Source organism: Corapipo altera, unplaced genomic scaffold, assembly GCF_003945725.1.
Source record: "Corapipo altera isolate COAL_440 unplaced genomic scaffold, ASM394572v1 45, whole genome shotgun sequence".
NCBI classification, from domain to species: domain Eukaryota; kingdom Metazoa; phylum Chordata; class Aves; order Passeriformes; family Pipridae; genus Corapipo; species Corapipo altera.
The window spans coordinates 7,297,806-7,321,363 of NW_020884877.1; the positions used below are offsets into that span (position 1 = coordinate 7,297,806).

Here is a 23,558-nt window from a genome sequence, read left to right on the forward strand (position 1 = left end):
GAGAGAAGGGAATATTTATTCAAGCACACATATGTACACACACACACATATACAAAATGCATGTATGTATCAGTGAAAGAAATTTATAATCAGGCAAAGTGCTGTAACCAAGCTCAGGGAGTCATTAAAATCAAATCCCCACAATACTGATTTTGAGGCACACAACAGGTTTTATACATAAGTAGGAAAAGACAGGACAGGATTTGTCCTCAGGATTGTGTTCAGGCAGAGGTCAAGAACGAAATATCCTTTGAGGACATAACCACATTTTTCATCGCTGCTGTTTATTATCTATTCAGCTGACTGCTGAACAACCCTGCTCGGAGGGAAGTGAGCTGGGTTTTCCATATGCTGTTCTGAACAAATATGCTGAAGTTTTCTGCAAAGCACAAGTTGCTGAAATGTCAGCCATTCTCACACACAGCTTCAGAAACACACAAAGCTCAACATGTCCCAAACCCTGATAACACAGGTCCTGGAACAGAACAAATCCTCTCTCAGCCTGAACAAAGAATTAAGTATATTCCTTGCAACTCTGCTGTATTGTACTTCTGCTTTATGGCCATAATCCCTTGACAGGCCCCATTACAGCCCCATACCAGCGGGCTGACCCAGTGCCTCTGTGGCAGGGCTCTGGGCTGCTCACGGGCCAGCTCCAGCTCTGTGTTACAGAGTCCTCATGCTGGTAGGGCCAAAAAACTGCCTTGGTGTGCTCAGCTCCAGAGAAGGAAAGAGCTGCTTCATACAGACTGCTCAGCCATGACTCTCCATGGCCAATTAAGAAATCAGAGGGGAGCTCTGCAGAGCTTGGCCAACACCAGGAAGCCTGAGCCATGGTGGGAAGCACTGAACTGTGTTGCTGCCCAGTGTGGGAGCCTGCAGAAACGGGGACTGAGGGGGCAGAAGGTCTCCAGTAAGACCCTGCCATGGCAGGGGAGCCTGGTGTGCAGTCTAGCAAGCAGCCTCAGACTGGATGCTTTGTCTCCCTGTCCTGTCCCGTCCCTGCTCCCCAGGGAAGCAGAGGCTTGAATCATTTTCCTGGAGGTGAAAATTCAGAAGTTATTTACCACAGTGAGGCCAGATACCTTTTATAAATTTGTTTCTCAGAGTGTCTCTCTCTACTTCTCTCTTTGTGTTTTTTATTTTTCTTTTTTATTTTACATTTTATCTCCTTAAAACAAAAATGTAAGCATGTCAGGTGTCCCGTATAGGGAGGGGGAGTGAAGGGGCAGGGGGATCCCGGCCCCTGATGTCACTTGGAGGGGAAGCACCCAACGGGGGGCCAAGGGAGGAAGCACAACAGGCCACGCTCTGATGGGCCTCCTGAAGCTGAAACGTGATCAGAACAAACAAACAAAGTAAAAGCTGTAAAACTAAATTACTATTTTTATTTGTTTCCTTGTTGGTTTGTTTTCTCTCTTCTACTTCCTCGTCCCCCCAGCTGTGTGCCCCTCTAGAGAGCAGCCACTTGGCATTGGTATTTGCTGAACATGGAGCATATGTGTATTACATCTATTTTAAGCACTCATCCTGAGAAACAGATACTTCTCTGTGAATCCCCAACACATTTTACAACCAGCTGCTGTGCTGGTACTAGGGTAGGAAAAGAGGAAATGGTATTTTCTTTATTTTTTTTAAGTTTGACCTCTGGTCTTCTCAGTGGGCCAGTCAGATTATTTTCTACACTTGGATTGTCACTGTGAACTGGTAACACCAACCTCTGATATGCCGGTTACAACATGCAAAATATAGTCTCTCCAACATCATTTCCCCTTTCACTTACAGCCTTTTTTTTACAAAATAGAAATTTATTTTCAAATTCCTCTGTAAACATGAGTTTGAGCTGAAATTCTGTGTATATATATATATACTCCAACATAATCAAACTCAGATGGAAAAGTGAATGTTCTGAAAAGCTATATATCTGGAGTGGGTTTGTCCAGCTCCTCTGTGTCCCTCCCCTATCTCTGCCCCAAATTCTGGGACGGGCTGGGTCATGTTCTGGTTCCAGCTTTCTGGCTTGTCCTCATCTCCTATGCTATTTATATTTCTGTTTTCCTAGGCTGAGCAGGGTGCCAGCAGCAGAGAATTTGGCCTCCAGGATGCTTACAGCCTTCCCTCGGGGCCGAATCTCTGCACAAGACGCGCTTCTACATGGCTTCTTCAGCCCTCTGCCTCCTCAACTCTGTGAGATTCCTGCTGGTAAGTTAAGTCTCAATTTCATCTCACCAAGAAAGAGCTACTGCACATGCTACTTGAGTTTGTTCTCTATTTTGATAGTCTCTGCCATTCACCTGGATGTCCCTCTTTTCTGTCTGCACTCCCCCCCCACTTCCGTATGCTGCAAAGTTTACATCCCATTGCAAATTTAACAGCTTGCTTTTCTATTTTCTTCCACTTGACCACAGTGTTAATACTAGAAGGGGACCTTGATGGGCTGCTACCACGGTCCATTTGCAAAGCAGAGGTGCATATGCTTCCACAGGTCCTTTCTCCCCCATTCTGTAACCCCAGGGGCCTGGAGCTTTCCCTCGGGCTGGCTCACACTGCGTATTCAGTGTAACTCACATGCTGATCCATCCTGATGTCCTGAATTCCCAGCTGCTCAGCATGATGTGCTAGCCCCAATTCCCTTGGACCATTCCTCCTGCTCTCTTTTGATGTTGAGACAGCTGTTCCTCGTACCCTGTCACACCACTTCTCCCTCAGTTTTACCTGCTTTATTTTCTTCTTCCCTTGCTCCCTTCTTTCAAGCACACAGCTGCACACACAGCTCTGCCCCTCCTGCCCTGAGCTGACAATAAATACAGGGTCTCTCAAGCTACAGATTCTGTTCCTCACTAGGCAAAGCTCCCTCCTGTTGGGCAACAGGCCAAAGGAACCTTGCATTCCCTGTTGCCTCCTGGGCAACCTCTCTACACTAGTTAGTTTGGTGGTGTTTTTTAAGACAGGAGCAATTAAGAGAAAGCCTTCATGGACTGTGTTGTCAAGCTATTGGAAAACCAAATTTCTGGCTCCTGCAACACATCCCAAGTGAAGGAGCAGCCAACCAGCATTTCTCCCAAATCCCCGAACTGCTGCCCTTCAGAAGGTGCTCTGTGTGTGTATGTGCATGAGTGAGAGACATCTGCATTCCTTTTCTGTTCACCCAGCCACAGAGCACAAATCTACTTTGACACTTTTAGAAAAATGAAAAGATGGAATCTCGCAGGAGCCTGCCTGTGCTGGGGGGGGAGGAGGGGAGCACTCACAGCAGGAGGGAAGTTGACTTTTCTTTATACATATAGGGTTTTTTCCATGCAGAGTTTAAATTATGCCTGATAAAAGGAGTTTCGTGGATGTTTCAGTTCTTTCAAACCCTCCTGGCTTCCTCCCAATTAAATGAGGTTTGTCAAAGCCACAGGGCTCTGCTGCTGCCAGAGAGGCGGACAAGCACTTCCCGCAGTGACATCTCCAATCCCCAAGGGAGAAGATGAAAGTGTCAGTGCCAAGAGAGAGAGAGTGTGTGGAAAAAAACAGGTACAGAGACAGACAGTGTGAGAGAAAGGGAGAGAGTGAGGAGAAATAGAAGGAATGAGAAAACAGATTGGCATAATGTATCAATCTCTCGGATATGCTGCCAGCGAGGGGACAGAGTCATTCCACCTCGGCTTAAGCACCATCCCATATTTATTATCCCCCATATTGCAGCAAGAAGTACCTTGTGGACAGGAAACTACATGGCGTTATCATAGCAACCAATGTGTTGGGAGCAGAATCAAAGTGCACAGGGCTGAAACAAGTGCAGTATGATCATGCAAGATCATATTCAGGAGTTAAGATCATATTCATTAAGCCTGTAAAAATTAGGCAATTTTCAATAATTCCCCATGTAGCCATTCCTATTGCCACAATCGTGTAAGACATTTGTTCTCTTGTGTCACGTTGGCATAACACTATTTTAGAATTTAACTGTATCATTTTCAAATTCTTGTTGCTATGTTAACAGTACAGATTTTAAATATCTTCTGTTCCCACTTTGTTCTGGAGGATTTGGCTATCAATTGCCATCCTCTGAAGGGGAAAGTTAATGCAGAAAAGCAAAGAATGAGCTGGAGATGAAAGGTGAAAGGAAGAGGTGGTTGATCCCAAGGTGTGTGAGAGTAAGAGGGAAACAATATTTGAAAAAATTAAAGCTTCCCGAAAGAAATTATTCTCTATTTTAATGAAATAATTGTATCCATAACTGTCCTTTCTATAAGTTGTTATGATAAGCTGGAAGCTAGAGGATGTTTTTCTAAGGTCAGTTAATGGGAAAAAATAATTGGAGAAATCAGTATTTCACAGATAAGTACCCCTCCAAATAGCAAGTTTCTGATTACTGAGGGGAATGGTAATGGCTAGAGGCTGGCTGTTGCCCCTGGGAAGAGGGAGCACAGGGCTCTTTGATTCCTGGTGGTCAGCTCCTACAGAGGGGAACAGGTTACTGTTGCTATGCTCATCTGAATGCAAAGTGCTAGAAAAAAAAGAGTAGCCCACGTTCTAAGGAGGAAGAGGACTCTGTCCTCTGAGTGGGACTGGCCCACAGATGGGCTTCTAGGCTGCTCACTCCTGTGCCTCTAGGGCTAGAAGGGAATGCTAAGGCCCAGGTTCAAACCCCACTCATCGTCTTGTTGGCCTTAATTCTACATGTGCCAACAGCACCTCTGAATATAGCAAGAGAAGAGAGGTGCAGGGGATTCTCCAGCTTCCTTTTGGTGTGGCTAGTAGCCTAAGGGGTGGCAGTGATGACCTTTTGTAAAACCGGAGCATTTGCTGTCCTTTTTTTGGCTTAAGCCAATTCTGAGATAATTATCTTTGTGCAGTGCAGCCCTGCACTGCAGCAGCTCTGATAAAACTTCAGTCTAACCCTTTGCCATCTGCTCAAGGAGACTTTTTTCTGTCCAATTAATCCCTCCTGGAAGAAAGACGAGATCCTTGAATCAAGAAAGCATGAGTTGTGCTCTCAACTCAGTGTCAGTCCTGAAGTGCAAAGGGTCTTCTGGGAAGGTATCTTGCTCTGTTGTCAGACAGGTCAGACACGGTAACAATTGCAGCTTATTATTCTTAGCTATAGATTTGGTTTATTGTCCCTCTCTTTTGCCCTCCAATGCTTTAGAGCAGGCTTGCAAGCAGGGAGGGTGAGCAGTGGGATTTGGGGTCATCAACAATATGCTCCCAAGAAAGCATACTGCAAGAAGAGCTCTGGCTGAACAACCCAGGCACACGGGCCAGGGAGGCCTGAGCTGGCAGCTCAGATCCTATCCCCACTGGACCAAGCAGAGACCTTTCTCACAGTGCAGGTGCTGCAGTTAGTCAAGTCCAATTTGTGCTCTGTGTGTTGCATGGATATGATGATCCTGGCTCTAACTAGGAGGTACTTACTCTTTTTGGGTACGGTTGGTCTCTCATTGTTACCTCTCCCAACAACTCAAAACCAGGGTGCCAGGTGGTGATGACACTGTACTGCTTGTCCAAAACAGCCTGCTGACAAGGAAGAGAGGGGAAGCTTGATGTTGACAGACCACTGTCACTTTAATACCTGTTGCATCGAAGCTAAGACAGTGTGGGTAGTGAGGAGGTTAAGGCTGCAAACCATTGCCTAGCAAAAATCCCATTACTGTTGAGATTAGCTAGTGCTGGTAGATGTTATCACAGGGGACATATAAAGAAGAGCTGGCTTTCAGGACACCTTGTTCGGGTTGACTAGTTGCCCTAGATTCTCCTACATAGCTAAAAGGTTTATACAGTCACCTAATATTTTTTTACCCCTGTGCTGTGCCATGTCTGTATACAGCAAATAGATATCCGTCACTGCAAATCAGATACGGACACCTAGAAAGTGAAGTTCCTATCAGGTGTATGCATCTGGTTTATAATGTGTCTTAGTACAGGTATAAACCAAAGCTGGTGTTGAGCAGGAAATCAGCTTCCTAAGCCAGAAGCATTCTTATATGTGAGATGATAAAGCAAATCTTTGCTTCACTCAGGAAAGCCACCTCTCACTTCACCCGCTCTGATCTCCACAGTGGTGGAAGGTCTCCTTGCTTACATACTGACAGGACATTAAAGGTTTGTATTCTGTCATTAAGCCATCACCCTAGGAAAGAGCTACTGGAACATCACAGCAGATGTTTGCCAAGGGCACAGGACTCTGGACATGTTGCCCTGTTTGAGCTCTTCCCTGCATGCTGTCCTGGAGCAGATACTGTGCTGGCAAGTGCTGGGCACTGTTCAGGAGCACAGGGTGAAGGGGAAATGGGGAAAAAAAGGAAAGTTTCCTTTGCTCACTCCCCAGCTCCCACTCTTGCAAAAGCACAACTGGTGCAAAGTTTGGCCCACATGACTTGTGGAAACAAAGTCCTACAGACATGGATCAAATGCTCTGACTCCCATTGATCTCAGGCCAGAGAATCTCTATAAAGGTCTTATTGTTCAGAGAGATGAACTGCTCTTGGGGGAGAGCACTGTTAATACCGTTCATGGAGGCAGACACTATTGCATCAGAGGTTAGCAGATGTTTTTCTGCATTTTGTCTAATTGCAAGTTATATCTGATGTTTCTTTAACTTCCATTTCCCCTTTAGCACTCTTAAATGCAAATCTGAAAAAATTTAGTTGGCTTGTTTGCTGTGAAAGACATCCAGACTGGTAGTCTGGTGTAGTCGCTTCCCATCCTCAGGTGTACTTCTGACTTCACCCAGTTATTATCAGAAAAGAGTAAACGGGGATGTAGTGATCAGGTTTCTAAGGCACAAAAGTTAAAGCTAAGTTTGAGATTGTGACAGCAAGCAACCACAAGCATAGGAACTCAATTAGCCTGAAAGACAACTATCTCATTATCTTTCCTAAAATGATATAAATACATAAGAATATAAAAATTTAAAATAAACTCTCTATTGACTGTCTAGATGACTGGATTTCACTGCTCAATTTCTTTAAACACCCACTTTAGTATTTATTTATTCTAAGCGTGAAGCAGCTACGATAATTAGACTGTCAGATTTGGTAAGTTAATGAGGAGTCACTGGAGTGGAAGGTTTTGCATTTGTGAGATTGCTGAAGGAGAGAAGCCCTGTGCCTTCGCTCTATCTCTTTTTTCTTTTTCTTTTTTTTCCCCTCTGCTGGGTGGGAAGGAGAGAGCCTGGCAGTGCGCAGATCCATTTGAATCCTTTTGATTAGTGGGTTGCATTCCTATCACTGTTCCACCAAATAGTATTTTGCTGGTTGCTCCAAGAAAAAGAAAAAGAAAAAAGAAAAAAACTGCAGATGAGATTTCTAGAAAAGGGTGTCTAGATTAAAGAAATAATTTTCCAAAAAAAATCAGAAGGAATGCAGCTGTGAGAAATAGGATCCTGAATTATTTTATATTGTGGCTAATGTCACAGGAGAGCATTAGGAAAGTAGCACAATGAAGGAAAAGGACCATTTTGCAGCTTTCTCTTTAACCTGATTTTTCCACAGGACAATCAGTGCTCACAGTTCCAGGAGTGAGACTGCAACCTGAAATCTGTGACCTGTTTGCTTCTTACCGAAAAGGCCAGCTCTCAGGAGGTTCGAGCAAGTTCTGGTAGAAAGTAGGGATGACTGACTGATTCTTGGGTAAGCACATAGTTGCCACTGTCAAAGCTGCTGCCGTCATCTTTAGCACGTGAATTCCTTTGTGTATTTAAGATGGGAAAACAGAACTGATACCCAGAGCTGGATGATCACATCCCAGCATGAGGACAAAGTGGGAAACCTCACATTCAGAGGGAAGAGATCAGCAAGCCAATGGCCCTGAATGAACAACACTCAGTGGTATTATGGGAAGTTTGGATTTGTTTTGTCATATTCCCAAGTCTCAGACCAGTGCCCTTTCCTCTGATGCCTCTGCAGTCAAAATATTGCTTCATCTCCCCGCTGCTTAAACTGACCAAATTGCTTTGTTCTCTTTTGTCCTTGCCTATTGAGTTCACATTTTATAGCTTACTTGTTTTGATTTCACACACACTGGAACCTGAGCGGAGCTAGGCAAAATCTCCTTAGCTTGTAACATCCTTGGTTTTAATTAATCCCTATTTTAATATGACGCATCTCAGAATGATGTTTCAGCATCAATATTTTTCATCTCCTTTTTGTAACAGAAGACCAAAAGATCACTTGAAATCACTGTTACTGGAAGAAGTTACCAGAAAACACCCTTTTATTATATCCTGTCTCTTTGTTTACTTTGTGCATTTGTTATCACCATGTGTCCTGTCAGTGTCAGTGCTGGGTCTGTGCTTGAAGGGCAGACCTGGAAACTGATCCTGAGGCCAAATTAGTTTGACTGTCTTACTGTCTGCCAAGCTATGAGGCAACCTAGCTGTGATAGCAAGGTACAGCCCAGCTAGCCATCTGTGCTTTCAAATGCATGGAGATGGCAGGTACCTGCTATAGGATCAGGTCCCAGCACTCAGTGCCTGGTCTCACAGCCTCTCTGTACCCCTTCTGCCCTCATCCTGTGGACAACAGCAGGCAGATAGGAAGCTTTGAGTCCTTTCAAGAAGGACCTGACAATGCCAGCCCTGTGACCAGATTGGGTTTTGGAAGCAGCCTGAATGCATTCCCTGCTCACCTGCTCAGCTAAGTGCGGACAGGATGACTGTTCCCTCTCTGTGATCAGAGAGGAACTAATCCTGCCAAAAAAGCTGGCTGTCAGTTCCACTAAGGCTTCTGGGACTACTCCCTTGAGGAGGGCACTCATGCTTCAGCGTTCAATGAACTTGTATTTGGCCCATTTTAACTGACTTAGCAGTTCTCAAACACATCGTATAAAATGGTGAAAACTTGAAAATAGTAGGAGATAGTCTTAAACATTTTTTTTTGTATTTACCTGGCCTCAAAGTGTTTGTGTCACTTTTTTAAAGCTACTTACAAAGAACACTAAGCGAGCTTAAATGTCAGCTCAAATTTTCTTCTCCACTTCATTACAGGAAAACATTCTATAAGTGATGGTGTTCATATTATTAATTATCTTTTTTAAAAAAGCATCTGGACTCAGACATGCAAGCAAGGTTAAAAATGAAAGAGTAATTTTTTTGTCATTTTAATAGGCTACTGATGGAAAGCAGGGGGTTCTGTATGCTTTTTCAAATCTAATGAGAGGTAGGTAGGCATCTAAAGCACAACAACCTCACACTGGCACATGAGAGAATAGAATTTCCCGGGAACATAATGAAACTGGCCAGCCTTCCTTCACTTGCCAACCTGAGTTAAGTTATAAAAGTAGACAAAACAAAAAAACCCTGAAGGTACCAGGCTCCATCTTGAATCCATGGGCTCCGAGCAACACATCAAGGGACAAAACATCATCACAGACTCCTCCTTGTTCTCCTTCTGGTTTCAAGAAAGGAAGAGGTACTGACAGTATCCCTGATATCCCAGGGTGACATATACTCCATGCCAACACTCCATTCATTTTCTACCCTATACCACCCACCTCCTTCCCTCTACCTGCTGAGGAGGAACAGATGGATCATTGGAATCTGCTACTGTTCTCATTCTGCCTCTCAAAATTCAGATAAATAATGCTGTACCTCTTACATGTGTGTGCTACTGTACCAGCTAAGTGTAGTTGAATCTACAAGAAGATTAGAGCTTGTTTTAAAACAGCTGTTATCAAGAAGACGTGACTGAAGGCAATATCTCTGCAGAATATTTGTAATTAGGATCTATTTTTTTTTTGTTATTCAGGACTTAGGCCATGGATTTTTATCCTAACAGAATTCCTTTGCAACTGGGGCAGATTGTACCCTCTATTACACCAAAGACCTTTGAAGCAACTCTTGATATTGACAAAATGAAGCAAAATTTTTGAGATTATAAAACAAGGACAGAGTTTGAGGGGTGGGGTGTGTATTTTTAAAAATCACCTTTCATTAGAAGAGAATGAAATTGCACAGATGTCCTGCCTTTTGTTTTTCAGAAACCAATGTCAGAAAGATTGACTTGGCAACGAAGATGTAACAGCACAGTCTGGACACTGGACTTGCAGAATATACTCAGCCATGTGTCACTTAATAGAGAGATCCCTGGACCAGAAGATCGATGTACAAACAGGACAGATGGGGACTGACAATTGAAAGAATGTAGAGGCTGATCCAAGGCTTATCGAGACCTGTCATTCCTGGGTTTGCCTACAATCTCCTTCAACAAAAGAGCTCCTGAGGGAAGGAGGGGATTAGTCAAAAGTTGAGTGAAGTCTCCAGGGAAGATGGTTTCTTGGATAAAGTTGTCAACAAAAGGAATTGTTTAAGACTATTTGTTATAATTTCCTAGAGGGAGCTTCTGCCATTACTAACAGGATTACCAGCGTACTGGTTCCACACCAGCAGAGCATTAGACATGTGCATTGCAGACTGGTTGCTTAGAGCTGAATTCAGGGGTCTTCTTATATAGGATCCCAAATGTGTACAGGTGTTGATGAGCAGAGGGGAGATGGCAGAGAATTAAGATGTAGCCAAACACAGTCCATTCTTGCCCCAGCTGTTGCTGAGAGTCTTGGCTCATTAATGAGTTACCAGAGTGTTTTAATCTCCTTGAGCTCAGGGCTGCTGACAGACTATGAGAAGGAAAGCTAATCTGAGGTAAGTGCTGATCAGGACACATAGGGAAATCAGAGAGCTCTTTCCCAACTACAGTTACTGTGAAATTTCTCATAGTATTCTTCCTGGGAGAATTGGGAAAGCAAGTGACTTACTGTGTTCAAGTACTAGTCTGCTTTGTTTCAGCTATCCTTTTCTTAGCTCTGGGACATCATAAACCAGTAGCCATGATATAAGCCCACAGCAGATCTGGGAAGAAAAGGAAGACAGATAAATCATTAAGGTGCAGGCATGCAAACTTTCTTGAATACTTCTTATTCATCTAAGTAGTGTCACTGGCATGACTGGGAGAACTTCTCTGAGCAAGAATTATGCAGAACATTGAGACACTGGAACAAAACCAGTCAAGGAGCTATGGGTGGCAGCCACAGAAAGAGCTGAAAGGTGAGCTTTTAGTGTAAGGGAGCTGCAGGTCCGGCCCCACCCCAGTCCATCATTTACTAGCCACACACTGCAGATCTGGGCAGGAAGCAGCACAGTGTTTATGTTCCCCTTTGCCCTTGCTATAGACATAATTGCAGGAATGTATAGATTAACTATATAAAAGGATACACAGGCTATCTGCAGGCACTGCTCAGTTAAGAGGACAAGATATTCCTTATGTTACATTCCTTAAAGTTCTCTGTCTCGATGAAAAGGCAAATTACGTCCCAAAAGTCTTTCTACCTCTAGATTGCATGGACCCAGATCTTCCAATCAGCCACTCTTAGGGTGATTAAGATCTGACCTTCCATTGCAATACTGAGCAGAGCAGCTACAAATGATCCCCAAGTTGGGATATGGGTGTTCTGCATTCCTTTTGCATTCTTGAAGACATCTGAACTAAGAGCAGTGAAGAAGCAGGATCTCTAATGCCTGCAATGGGTTGGTCATGGCTGAATGTCTGCTCCTAATTGGAAGCCACTAAATGCTCAAGATGTGTTAAACGAAAGGATTTGTTATGCATGGGCAGTGAGGGATCTAATGATGAGAACTGAGTCACTTTTCCTCATGGTCTATCCAGAGCATCAACTGTAAATTTCTTCTGCCCTGGAGCAGCAGACAGAATGGCTTTGCTGTTTTACATAGCTGCTACCCCATAATGGCCATGACATTGCTAAATTTATCTATATGCGAAATTGCCAAAGGGTCAAATGACACCTTCTAATTCTGTATCTAGATGGATAGAAAGCCAGGAAGACCCTGTCCAAAGGATGTGCTGCAACCCAGCAGTCCTCTGTTCATTAAGTCAATATTGGAGGCCTTAAACATACCAGAGGAGAGAGAGAAATTGCCTCAGAACGACTCCTGTCCCAAACTAAAGGGAGTACTATTTACACTAGAAGTACTGATCTCAGTAGATTTTCCATCCCCTGGCCTGCACAATTTCAGGGGCAGCAGCTTTCAGGGAAAATGGCTGTAGTGCTATAACGAGTCAGAAACAGTAGGTAACAAGAAGCACATCTGAATTCATGTACCAAGTTAGTGCCACCCAAAAAGGCGGTTTTGCTTCCACCGTTTCTCTCCCTGCTTCAAGCTTCACAGTCTTTCTCTTTTTTGCTCTCCGGCACTTTTCTAAGACCTTGAAGAACTTATTTAGTTCACTAAACAGGTGGAAAATTGTGAGCTCTTTTGCTGAGTTAGTTTTTCATTGTTTTAGTGAGCTGAATTAGATTAAGAAGGGAGAGAAGTACTAGACTTCATTCAGGGATGAGTACAGGGTGGGAAAGGAGGAGCTGGAAAAAGCCATAAAGTTCATATTCTCTTATCTCCAATGTGCCCACATCTAGTTCCTGCAGGATGATCATCCCCTGTCACATCTGAATGTTTGATGTCATTTTGTTTTGAGATAATAACTGAGTGGGTTCTGGCGAGTAAGCGCTCAGAACCTCTACCATTTATGTGGGCCCATCTCAAATCTAGGGTTTTGCTGTTGAACACCTCACAAAAAAATCCCAGACATTTGCAGAGAGGTGCAGGACTGATCTTTCCTTTTTTTCCCCAGAAAATGCTTTCTCTTGGCAGGGGTAGGATGCGTTAATAAAGCAGGTGAGAGTTTATAAAGTGCATGTAAACGGAGATCATTTTGCTCAAGGGTCACCAAACTGTTTCTTCTCACCATCTAATAAAAAATTAAAAACAAATTGAAGATTTTTGAGAAATCCTTTAACATCCTCTTCTGAAGAGAGTTTAACAGCAGACTTAAATATTTGCTTTAAAAACATCTTGAAGTAAATGAAATAACTTCTTTCCCAGGCCAGGATTCTGTTTTCCTTCAGCCTGGAGCAAGTTTGTTGGCCAAATTACATGTGCCCAAGGAAAGATCCAAGGGCTCTGAAACTTGCAAACCTCTGTCTGTAATGGTGCAAGTGGGCAATGCTCTTTAAAGTGTGTGTGGGGGAGGGAAGTGCCAGGAAAATCCCCCTCACAAGCCAGAACTGCATTTGGGGAGCCCAGATGAAAGCTCTGATGCGGGTCATGTGACAGGTGTCACTTCAGTAATGATATTGGGGCAGAGATAAAAGTCCTCGCCGGCTGGTCATGTGACACCGCTTCATTACTGGCACAGCAGGTGGTCGGAGAGACTCAATGCCTTTATTTTTTTATTATTTTTTAATTTTTTTTTATTCTGTGATAATGAGAAAATGTTTAAACTTCCATCTCTGTGTTTAAACACTTCTTCATGCTGACAGCAGCAGGAGATCCCTTGATCAGCTGTCAGATGGGAAAGTGCAATTTTTCTGGAAAGTAAACAGCATGTTTGCCAGTTGGAAATCATTTTCTGTTTGTTGGGACTGCTAGTCGTGGTGTGATGGAGCCATGTCACAGCATCTGACAACTCAGGAGTGGGGAATAGAAAACAGCCTGAGAAACGGGGGTTAGACTCTGCCTCTGATAACAGGAGCTTGAGATTTTTGACACTTCGTTATTGGTATTGTGTGGAAAAAACCCACCACTTACTGGTTGCTTATGAAACTTTTAAAGCAGCAGCTCAGTGTCAGTGTGGATGTATGGGACCTGCTAAAAGAAGCTCCTGCATTTTAATAGAAACTTTCCTTGGAGAAAAGCAAAAGGGACACACAAAGGAACTGAGTAGGTGTGGAGATGCGTGGGGGTGAAGGTGGCCAGATCTCATTCCTGGCTTGCAAAAAGAAACAAAAAACAGTCTTCTTATTAGAAAACTTTGTATGGTTCTGATGTCACACAGGCTTGGTAACCCACTGGGAGTTTCAGGTGAGAAAAGGAAGGCAAATGTGGTCACAGGGTCGTGCAAGAGAGCTCAGCCCCTCCCTGGGGCAGCCAGGGCCTGGCTGAAATCAGAGCTGTTAAACTCTCCTTCGGAAGACCCCGGAACCCTACTAAGTTAACTTTAAATGCTAACCACGTTTTTTTATTTTCCTGTTAGGCAAATACCTTCTCGAAGTCAATTCCCATAGAGAAAAAGAAGATACAGATGTAATACACATAATTTTAATTAAAATTAGGATTTGAATGTGCATATGCAGAGGCACACACAACATTTTTCCTAGGCAGACACAGACAACGTCATATATGCAGAATCAACAAATCAACCTGATTTCAACACTGGCAAAGTTAATTACTCAGAGCACTGCTCGAATCACGCAGTAGATATTTGCAGCAATTACATTACATGGAGTCCTTGGTAGTCTCCCAACAAATGCTTTCCTCTGCTGGCTGCACTGCAGCCTTCTGTCTCTTCCTAAAGATTCCCATTAAAAGCTTCCTGCCTGTTACGCTTCATGAAGTCCTGGCTCATTAAAACTGAAGTTTTGATGCCCGGTCTGTAGCTCTCCAGCACCCTGGAAGCCCTAGAGCTGGTGTGTTGGTGTCAGCTCCCGGCCCGGGCTCCTCGGCTGCCGGTGGGGCTGGGGGAGGCTGCCCGGCTGCAATCAGGGCTGGGCCACACCAGCAGCAAAAATGATCCCAAGAGAAAAGATCAGATCAGAATCTGGCCCGTTGTTAGCAGTCATTAAAAAACATTGCACTTTTAATAGGAGCTTATTCAATTAGCAGACTAACAGGCTCCATCAGATAAGGTGGGGATTTCCCTGGGAATCTGAGTCACACACGAAGAAGCAGCTCTGCACCCTGTGGTTAACCCTCCCCGTGCAGAGCCAAAATGAAGAGGCCAAATCTCAGGAAAGGGCTTATTTTTGGATTTCTAAGGGAGAAGAAAGAGCCTTCCACTGCGCCTCGAAGCCCCCGGAGGTGCTACTGCTGAGTGTGAGTCACACACGCTGGAAGGACCCAGGAGGCTCATAGCACCAAACTGTAGCTGCTGCAGACAGGAGACTCGCCTGATCTCCGATAAACACGCTGACATTTGGCAGCCTGACAGCTTCACAGTCCCATAAGAGGCTTCCTAATTAGAGCCTGGGTGAGAAATAATCCACAACTTGAAGTTTGTCTCTAGCTTCCTTGCTGTACTTTTTTTCCCCTCCCTTTTTGAGCCTTTTTCCCCTTTTCGATGTTTTCTCTCACACGTTCTCAACACATCCCCTCCCCGCAGGCGGAAGCTGTTTGAAACACCGAGCAGGATGAAGGGTCATTTTTGCCTCTCCTCTCAGCTCAGAACAGCCCCCAGCAAAAGCACCCTTCTTGCATTCCACCATTGCCCTTGAAGGAGGCAGGGAGATAAGACAGGGGAAAGGACAGTACACGGTGAAGTTTATAATGAGGCGAGGTATAAACCGGTCTGGAAGAAAACCAAACCAGTCCCATTCACTCCTAGTCAAACAAGTAGGGCAAAACTAGTGCTCCCAGCAGCAGGAGAATGGGGACTCCGGGTCTGGATCCGGCCCTGAATTTTATTTTCCTCTACAGCAAGCGCCCCAAACAGCAAGTCAGGACATCTGAGTCTTTCAGCTGGAGCCAGGGTCTGAATTTAGCATTGCCTTCAAAATATACAATACCATGATGCTGCTGTATCACAGCAAGGCATTCAACCAGCTGGTCATAAATGGAATATATTTTTTAGAGATATGTACTGTTACCGAGTCTGATTTTTTAAAGCTAAATTGTATTCCTCCCATTTACCCCATTACAGGCATGTGCTCTGAATAGTTCCAGAAAAGCTTTTTAAATGCTCTAACCCATGAAATCAAAATTATATCAACATCTGCTAAGACAAGTGTGACTTTTTTACTGCATTTATTTCCTAGAGGATTATTTGGTTATAGTGGGATTGACTGTTCTCTATTTAATATCCCAAAGTCTTTTCCAGGTTAATGAGACAGGTAGCAAAACTTCCGAAAGACCATAGTCATTGTATATTCTGCAAGCTTGGATACAGAATACAGATAGACATCAGAATTAACTTTCTGTTAGAGGATTGCTTCCCTTGACTGCCCTGCTCAGTGAATACCATATTCCCTGAATAGCCACCAGAAACAGGTAGAAACCTGGGATTCTTCATTCTTGGCCATATGTTACATTGGACAGTTCTGTATGTTACCACAATTCATCAGGATCCTAGATGATGACATGGGAAAAGTACCTACAGATATTTGACCATTAGCTCTCTCCAAAGCAAAGAGATTTCATTCAAAATATGCAGTTGAAGATATTTCCAGGACAATGTGTTTAATGCTGAGATACACTGGAATATCTCTGGAGTTCAAAATGAGTCTTACACAGAGGACTGTGGGTCTGCTGAGATACTGAGGCTGAGGAAATTGTTTATCAGACTCATATTTCCAACAAACATATGTCTGTGAAGTAGAGCAGAGTTACTCCCTGAGGATCTAATATTAAAAAAATTCCCTGAATAGATTGTAGCTGTGTGTTTTCTACCATCCCTCCCTATAAAGTGGAGTATGGATTAGTATGCACTATTTATAGAGCCCAGCCCCTGGAGCACCCCTGAAGCTGAGCTGCATTCATAGCCCAACATCATCCCCAGGGTCCACATAGCACCATGACAAAATTCTGCCTTTCAGCATAGTAGAAGCCATGGAAAACATAAGCTGTTGTACTGGACCTAAAATATGTGGCTCCATCCCTGCCCTGATATTTTTTGCATGACAAATTGATGTAGATATGAAGAAGGAGGAGAGCATAGACACGGGGAAAGCTCTCTGAGAGGACTGACTGGGAAGGAGATTAGGCAGAGCTGCCTCTGGGTGACTCATTCCTTGGCTGCAGAGTGGGCACTAAAATCAGAAGAGCATAATTCACACACACATGTATGTTTAATAGGAACCATTTTAAAATTCAGGAGAATCAGACGCCAAGAACAGGTGAATAGCACAGGAGAAAAGAAAAACTGTAATTCTTTCCAATTAAACTCATTTTTTTCAGGGTTTAGAATTTCAGTCATTTAAATCCATTTTATACTAAGTCTTAGAAGTTAGCAGCCTGGAGAAATTAATATTTTTATTATTTTATTTTAAGGGATTAACTCAAGTTGATAGATTTAGAGCAGTTTTTAAGTTTGTTGGTTTCAGATGTTTAAAAAGAAATTTAAAATAAACAAACAAAATCCAGTCAAAAATTTGGCAAGGGCTGAATCCTTTGGGCAAGATTTTCCCAGGAGAAACACAGATCTCTGATAAGCAACAGAGGAGATGCCATATTTCACAGCTGTAATGCAGATCTGAAGCCTCTCCAGAGACTCCCACATGCTAAACAGGGATTTCTTCAGTTTGAATGCCAGATCCACTTTGGTCCTGGTGAAACTCCAGAGGGGCATTATCTAGGAAAATGGGGTATGTTTAATCCACTTTATCATTAATGCAAAGAATAGTCTCAATATTTGTGAAAATCAAAACTATGTGTTATGAAAGGTCCTTCATATCTCGAGTGGAGTAGACTCTACTTGCCAGCCTCCCCCAGGGAGTTGGGCCATGGTTTGCCTGTTTGTAATGTCTCTATTTATGATGGATGACTGTAATGAAGCAAGCATGAGCTGCACTGCTGGCCTAACTGGGCACTTCCCTGAAGGATGCGCTGGAAAATTTACTATGGTGACTAAGGCTGGAAGTGCCACAGGTGCCAGAGTGAAAATAACAGCTCTTAGCAACACAGTCTCACTGTGGCTTCAGCCTTCTCATCAGTAATGGTTGTTGCGTTTGCTTTGCAGAACCTCCTCTGCTAATGAAATATCAGGCCATTTGACATTTTGACTGGATTAAAACAAAAAAGCTGAAAAAATGTTATGCCTCTGAACAGGGCTCTTGGGTTTATCACCATGTGACAGTACTGCCAAGGCCAACTATCCCCATGATGATGCCTGGGAACAATTCTTGTGAGCTGAACACTATGCTGTTGCACAGGTCACCGCGCTGATGCTGGTGAGTTGTGGGCTAAGCTGCAGGGACCTGCACCCTGCAGTTGGTGAAAAGCTCCAAGATAAACCACACCATGCTTTGATGGGTGAATGCTGAAGGCTTCTCTCCTGATTAGATGTCAGAAGCCATTCAGTTGGACACAGTTTCAGTTGGAAAGATTTAACAAAGCTGAAAGACGGCTGTCTGCAAGAGACCTGGGAGCAGGGATGCTGACCACCCATTGCAGATCCTGTGCTATAAAAGCTGAGAACCTTTATCATCTGGGCACGATGAATGAAGGCAAACACGTTGCTAGCTGTCACCAGCTTTCAGGGAGCTGCACCACAGCCCCTGCCAGCGTAGACTCTGCTCAACTTAGTATAAGCGAGGAAAAAATGGCCAGGCCTGGAGGGAAGCACGCTGTGAACAGTGAGGACTGGACACTTCAGGTAGACAGTGCCCAAGGCAACTGTGGAGGAGATGTTCCTGAAGGGGCTGCCCTGGGACCCTGGCCCAGGAGGAAACAGCCCCTGAATTTGACCCCATCTTCTTCTGCCACTTCACAGCAGGTACTGCTATGCCGAGGGGGGAAAACATAACCTCATCTTACAGGTTTCCACCCACCTCTCCTGTGGCTCCAGATAAAGTTTTGAAGGCAAGTGGAGCAGAGATGCTCATCCCCAGTCACATCTGTCTCTGGGCAATTATGATTTTTGCAAGGGGTGCAGTGCTTCTGCAAGCTGCACGTCCGTCAGAAGGAATAGTCATTTCATCCCCTTCAGTTGTACCCGGAGTCTCTCCTTCCTTCAGGCGCATCCTCCAGGTGACACTGAGAGGAAAGGCAAGCCTTGGGCAGCTGTTTGGACTCCCCAGCATGATCACCACATTTACCAACCCTCCAAAGCGCTTTCAGGGGGTCCGAAGATATCTTCCACTGCTCTAATGAGATTTGGAGCAAGCTGTTTCTTCTAAACAATGGTGCTATCTCATTCTAACCCATTTAGATTATAATCTGCTCTTCTAGATATTAGTATTTTCACATTAATGTAGATCCTTTTATCCCTGTAGCTTAGCACTGGGTTCTGATTTATTAAATAGCTGGCTCCCTCTGGACTAGGGGAGCAGGATGCTGCGTTGTGATGAGCTTAATAACTCACTGCTCCCTATTAGCAAATCACAAACTGGCGCTTCAAATTTGCAGAGAGAATTGGGTTGACTTTCCCTCAGTCCTCGAAGCATCTTAGTCCTGTTGTGCAAAACTACCTGCTAAGGATCCTTCTTAAATGAGCCAAGCGCTCTAATATGGGTTCAGCCCACTCGACTGAACGTTAACAGCAATTGAGGGAGCAAGGACAAGAGCAGAGTAAAGAGATTTCACTGGCTTTTCCCATCAAATGGTGCCGGGGCACTTTTCTGGAGACACCAGCAATATAACATCCAGCAGAATCAGTGTATTTATTATTTTAGAAGAGCTCATGTTTTTTTAATATCTCCGGGTTTGAAGGAAAGGTTGAAAGTAAGGGCAGCCTATTTGCATTGTGAATAAAGTTATCTGCCTCCTCCACCCCTATCCCCTCCACCCCCGCCTGGAATATGCAGAAATAAATGCCTTCTAATGATCCCTGGGGGGCTGAAGCTTTGATATGGATCTTGCAGAGGGTATAGTGGTTGGGAGAAGTTCTGCCAGACTGAAACCCAGCATGGTGTGGGGGAGTAGGCAGCCTTCCTCGGAGTGCAAGAGAGGGGAAATTGGATTATCTTGCTAGCAGTTGGTGTTTTTCTGTCTGCAAGAACTTACAGATGAGAGGCCCCAGCTGGGAAGCTAAATTCAGCCCTCTGCAGACAGCTATGTGTTTTATACTCATCTAAATAAAAGAGATGATTCCGTCCAAGTTCTGGAAACTTTCTTCTCTTGCTCTGACTGGGTGCAGGGCAGGTGGGTAGAGAAGCAAAATTGCAGGATTTGAATTTCAGTGTGGTGGTTGCTGAAAATGTTGAGTATGTGTGGTCACGTGTTTGTAAACACAGATTACTCTTTGAATGTGACATCTGGCTTTCAAGGAGCTCCCACAGTAGGCAGAATCACAGGAGTACACACTTCAGTTCCCTCAGACAAATCTATTGTAGGATACTGTTTTGTAGTTTACACCACGCTGAATAAGCTCAAAAAAACAACAAATGCAGCTGAAGACCCTTAATAGAGAAAACTTGTTTAAACGGGCTGCTTTCTGTGAACAAATTGTTGAATAAAAAGAACACCCTGGCAATGGGAAAGTTTTCTGCATTGCCAAGAGGTTCCATAAAAAGACCAGTTTATAGCATTAACCCATTCCCTATAGAAGCCAGAGCATACCACAGAGGATCACATGCTGCCTGGGAAGCAGCAGCACGGAGAGATGAAATACAGCAGCCAGAAAGGGCTCACAGAATCCAGGGCTCCTGTGTTTGCTCCCTGGGCAGCAGCTGGTGCAGAATGGTGCTGTGGGGATTCCAATAATGATGCCAGACCAAGCAGCTCTTTCTCTGGGGTGCAGACACAACACCTTCCAAACTGAGGGTAACACCAGGAATGTTGAGCAAACTCCCAGGCACACAGTAGGTGCCAAGGAAGGAGTAAAGAGAAATGCCAGATTTTTCCTCTCCCAGAGAAGGACAGAGAAGAAATGATTCTACAAGAGAGTTAGGAGAGACAGGAAGGAACCAAGACAAAAAATACTGCTGTAGCTTTTCCAGTATCAGAATGCTACACATAAGGTTCCAGCATCCTTATGCATCAACTGCAGAGTCCCAGGAGCAGCACGGATGATTTGGACTAATTACTTGATAATTTCTGCAGGTTTTTTGAGAGAGGCATTTGTCCCCTTTGCTCCTCCTGTGCAGACTGCAGGTCAGCTCTGATGCCAAGGAGAGCACTCTGCACAGGGTCTGTGGTTGCATTTTTGACAACAGAGCTGCTTACATCAATTTAAGGAATCCCTTGCTTCCTCGCCCATACTCTGCACCACCAGATATGCCAGCATGATGTCTGTGTAGCACATGGTGAATGAGACCAGAGAACTGATCCAGATAAAAAATAACTCCAGGAAAAAAAGATTTATTTTTCAGCTGGGTTGGTTCCTGCTCTGGGTCACTGCACAGCAGGGAGACTCGGGGATGAGAGCAAGTGTCTGTAAGCTGTCAGTCACTAAAGGTCCCCTCCATCACCCACCCTTTCTACCCCTCTGTGTAGTGGATTAGACTTCATTTTCTGTAGGACCTTTGCTTTCATCCCAAGTTTAGATTTCTATGCAGAGATGTGATTCAACCTACAAGAGTTTGAGAGCCTTCTTATTTCACGTAACAGCCTCGGAGTTTCAGGCTACATCTCACTGTGTGGCTTGCTGCAAGCACTCTCAGGGTCCCAAAAACTTACAAAATTTTTGGGGGGATTTGTACTATATGACCTTCAAAGGTCCTTTCCAATCCAATCTATTCTATGGTTATACCACCTGTAAATAGACTTGTCCATCTGTGTGCCACCATCCAGCAAAACTGTGTAAATCCAGTCACATCCAGTCACAGAAACCACAAAGATCTGTTATTAGCATGCTGCCCACTCCATACTTTGCTCTTTCCTTTTCAGATGGTTTTCTGGTCACAGGGATGCAGCAGCTCTGCTCCCAGCTCTGGGATTAGTGACTTTTGGGCAGTCAGCATGAGAGTCTGCCCTATTCTCTACAGCAGGCAGAAAAACACCTGGCAAGTCAGGCACCACCCTCTTACCAGGCTGCACAAGGCTTGTCTGCCTTGTATTCCAAGTGGAATAGTTTTAGCACCAACTGCTTCAGTACCAAAAGGTGTCATGGAATTTTAATGACCACAGATGGCCACAGCTTCTGTTTTATGTCTAATCTGAGCCCCCCTGCCCCCAAAGTACCACCACAGCAGCACTGTGCTCCCCTCGGGACAGGATGGGGAGAGGGTGGACTCAGGTGAGTGAGTGCTGCCAGTTCTACACCTCTGCTGCCTGTTCCTCAGCCTGGATATTCCTTACCTAATAGAGAACACATTGACTGTATGCAAATACGATGGAGTGGGGCAACAGAAAACTGTAGGTGAATGTCAAATAAAATACTTTTATCCACCTCCTCAACAACACTCCAAATCCATGTCCTCAGGGTCTTTGAGACACTTATTAGCTGGAACACCTTGTTTTTGTGCTGGATGATTAGATTCCCACATTTTTCCACAGGCGAAGGAAGCATGCCCAGATATAGTTCATAGCAACTGAGCAAATTCATTGTAAGTAGTGGCCAGATATTGGCAAGAAGAGACTTAAGAAAAGCTCATACTATTTTCTCATTTAAGTATATAGGAAAATGGATCCTCCTATCCAGCTGTGAGCTTTTGCAGAATACACCCCGGAGTACAGCTGATGGATGTGCCTCCCACAGCCCATAGGGTTTGATGCTGTTCCAAGCATGCTTCATGGGGAGTATTCCATTCAAAATAATTATCAACTTGAATAGAGTAAGTACCAATCTATGCAAACCCACTTTGTCTGCTGCCTGGGAAGGGATTACAAAGCACATTTGGCTATTGTGTGCATGCTTGTAAATTTTAAAGTGCTGGGTGAGATCTATGAGTCTGGAGAGCATCAGAGGATCTTGAGAGCACTAAGGAAATGTGGAACCCAAATCTTTCTACTTCCTCCTCCCAAAGGAGACCCAGACTGTATTCAGTAAAAGTCACCACAGCTTCAGTAACTCCTTATAAATCTTACACTAACTTCAGATTTAGGGAACCCACACAGGAAAAACCTGCTCCCAAACTCTCATCTCCCATCCTGGTTACATTAATTTCTCTTTGTGGTCCTTCCCTGACACCCACAATGCCCCACCTTCACTCAAGACAGATCAGAGTAGTGCAGATCTGACACAGCATTGCCACCACGTTGCTCCCTCTCAGTCTCTTCACTGTGGCACCCTTTCCATCACACCACACAGCAGGGCTTTCAGGCTCCTCACTAGCCCTGCTCTTTTTTGTTCTCCCAAGAAATCTTCTGTTCCACTGCCAATGGGATGGAGCTATCCACTTTGCTTCTCTAGTTGCTTATTTTCCTCGCTGGCCTTGCACTTCCAGCAATTGTCTCCTTGTTCCCCTGTGCAATGCCTCCCCTCAGCACAGGCTTGCCTCTGAAGGTCTACACGATACCACCTCATTTACACTCCTTCTGGATACCAGTGTCCTTTACAGTGACCATAATAATCTGCCTAAATTAGTCCCAGGCTTCTATTCTTCACTTTTCCTTAGATTTTCCTTAAGAGAATCAGGACATCGGTTTTTGAAGTGCATCTCAGTTTTAAAGACCCTGAAGGCCGATGAGACAACCTATGTGTAATTTAAGTCCACAACAGACTCTCTGAAGATACAGCAGGTTAGAAAATTCCCCACTGTGCTCTGAACACGCAGCCAGCTGAGGTGCAAGTACAGATTCCTCACATGTGACTTGAGGTCTGCAGTCTGGGCCACAGTTTCGAGACTTGGGCTGTGGTTTGATTATAAAATAAATCTGACTGTGATTCCCAGTATTAGATCGAAAATGCCACAGACATATGACATGAAGCATGGATCTAGCACTCCATCGAGTTAAACATATTTGGAAA

At 44.2% G+C, this 23,558-nt stretch overlaps 1 protein-coding gene and 1 long non-coding RNA gene across 3 annotated transcripts in view; one reads left to right on the forward strand and one right to left on the reverse strand.

Moving 5' to 3' along the window:
• Window positions 1-12,768, forward strand: part of CDK15 (cyclin dependent kinase 15) — a 40,489-nt gene extending 27,721 nt beyond the window's left edge. Inside the window, exons 12-14 of the mRNA XM_027636729.1 lie at window positions 2,063-2,202; window positions 7,482-7,619; window positions 9,967-12,768. Coding sequence (XP_027492530.1) covers window positions 2,063-2,202; window positions 7,482-7,591 — 250 coding nt within the window. The 3' untranslated portion in view covers window positions 7,592-7,619; window positions 9,967-12,768. The remainder of the gene's footprint in view (window positions 1-2,062; window positions 2,203-7,481; window positions 7,620-9,966) is intronic.
• Window positions 1-23,558, reverse strand: part of LOC113944095 — a 158,988-nt gene that overhangs the window by 7,289 nt on the left and 128,141 nt on the right. For both annotated transcript variants that reach the window (XR_003526578.1, XR_003526577.1), the window contains exon 6: window positions 10,741-10,834. This is a non-coding gene — a long non-coding RNA (uncharacterized LOC113944095). Of the gene's footprint in view, window positions 1-10,740; window positions 10,835-23,558 lie in introns of those variants that run through there.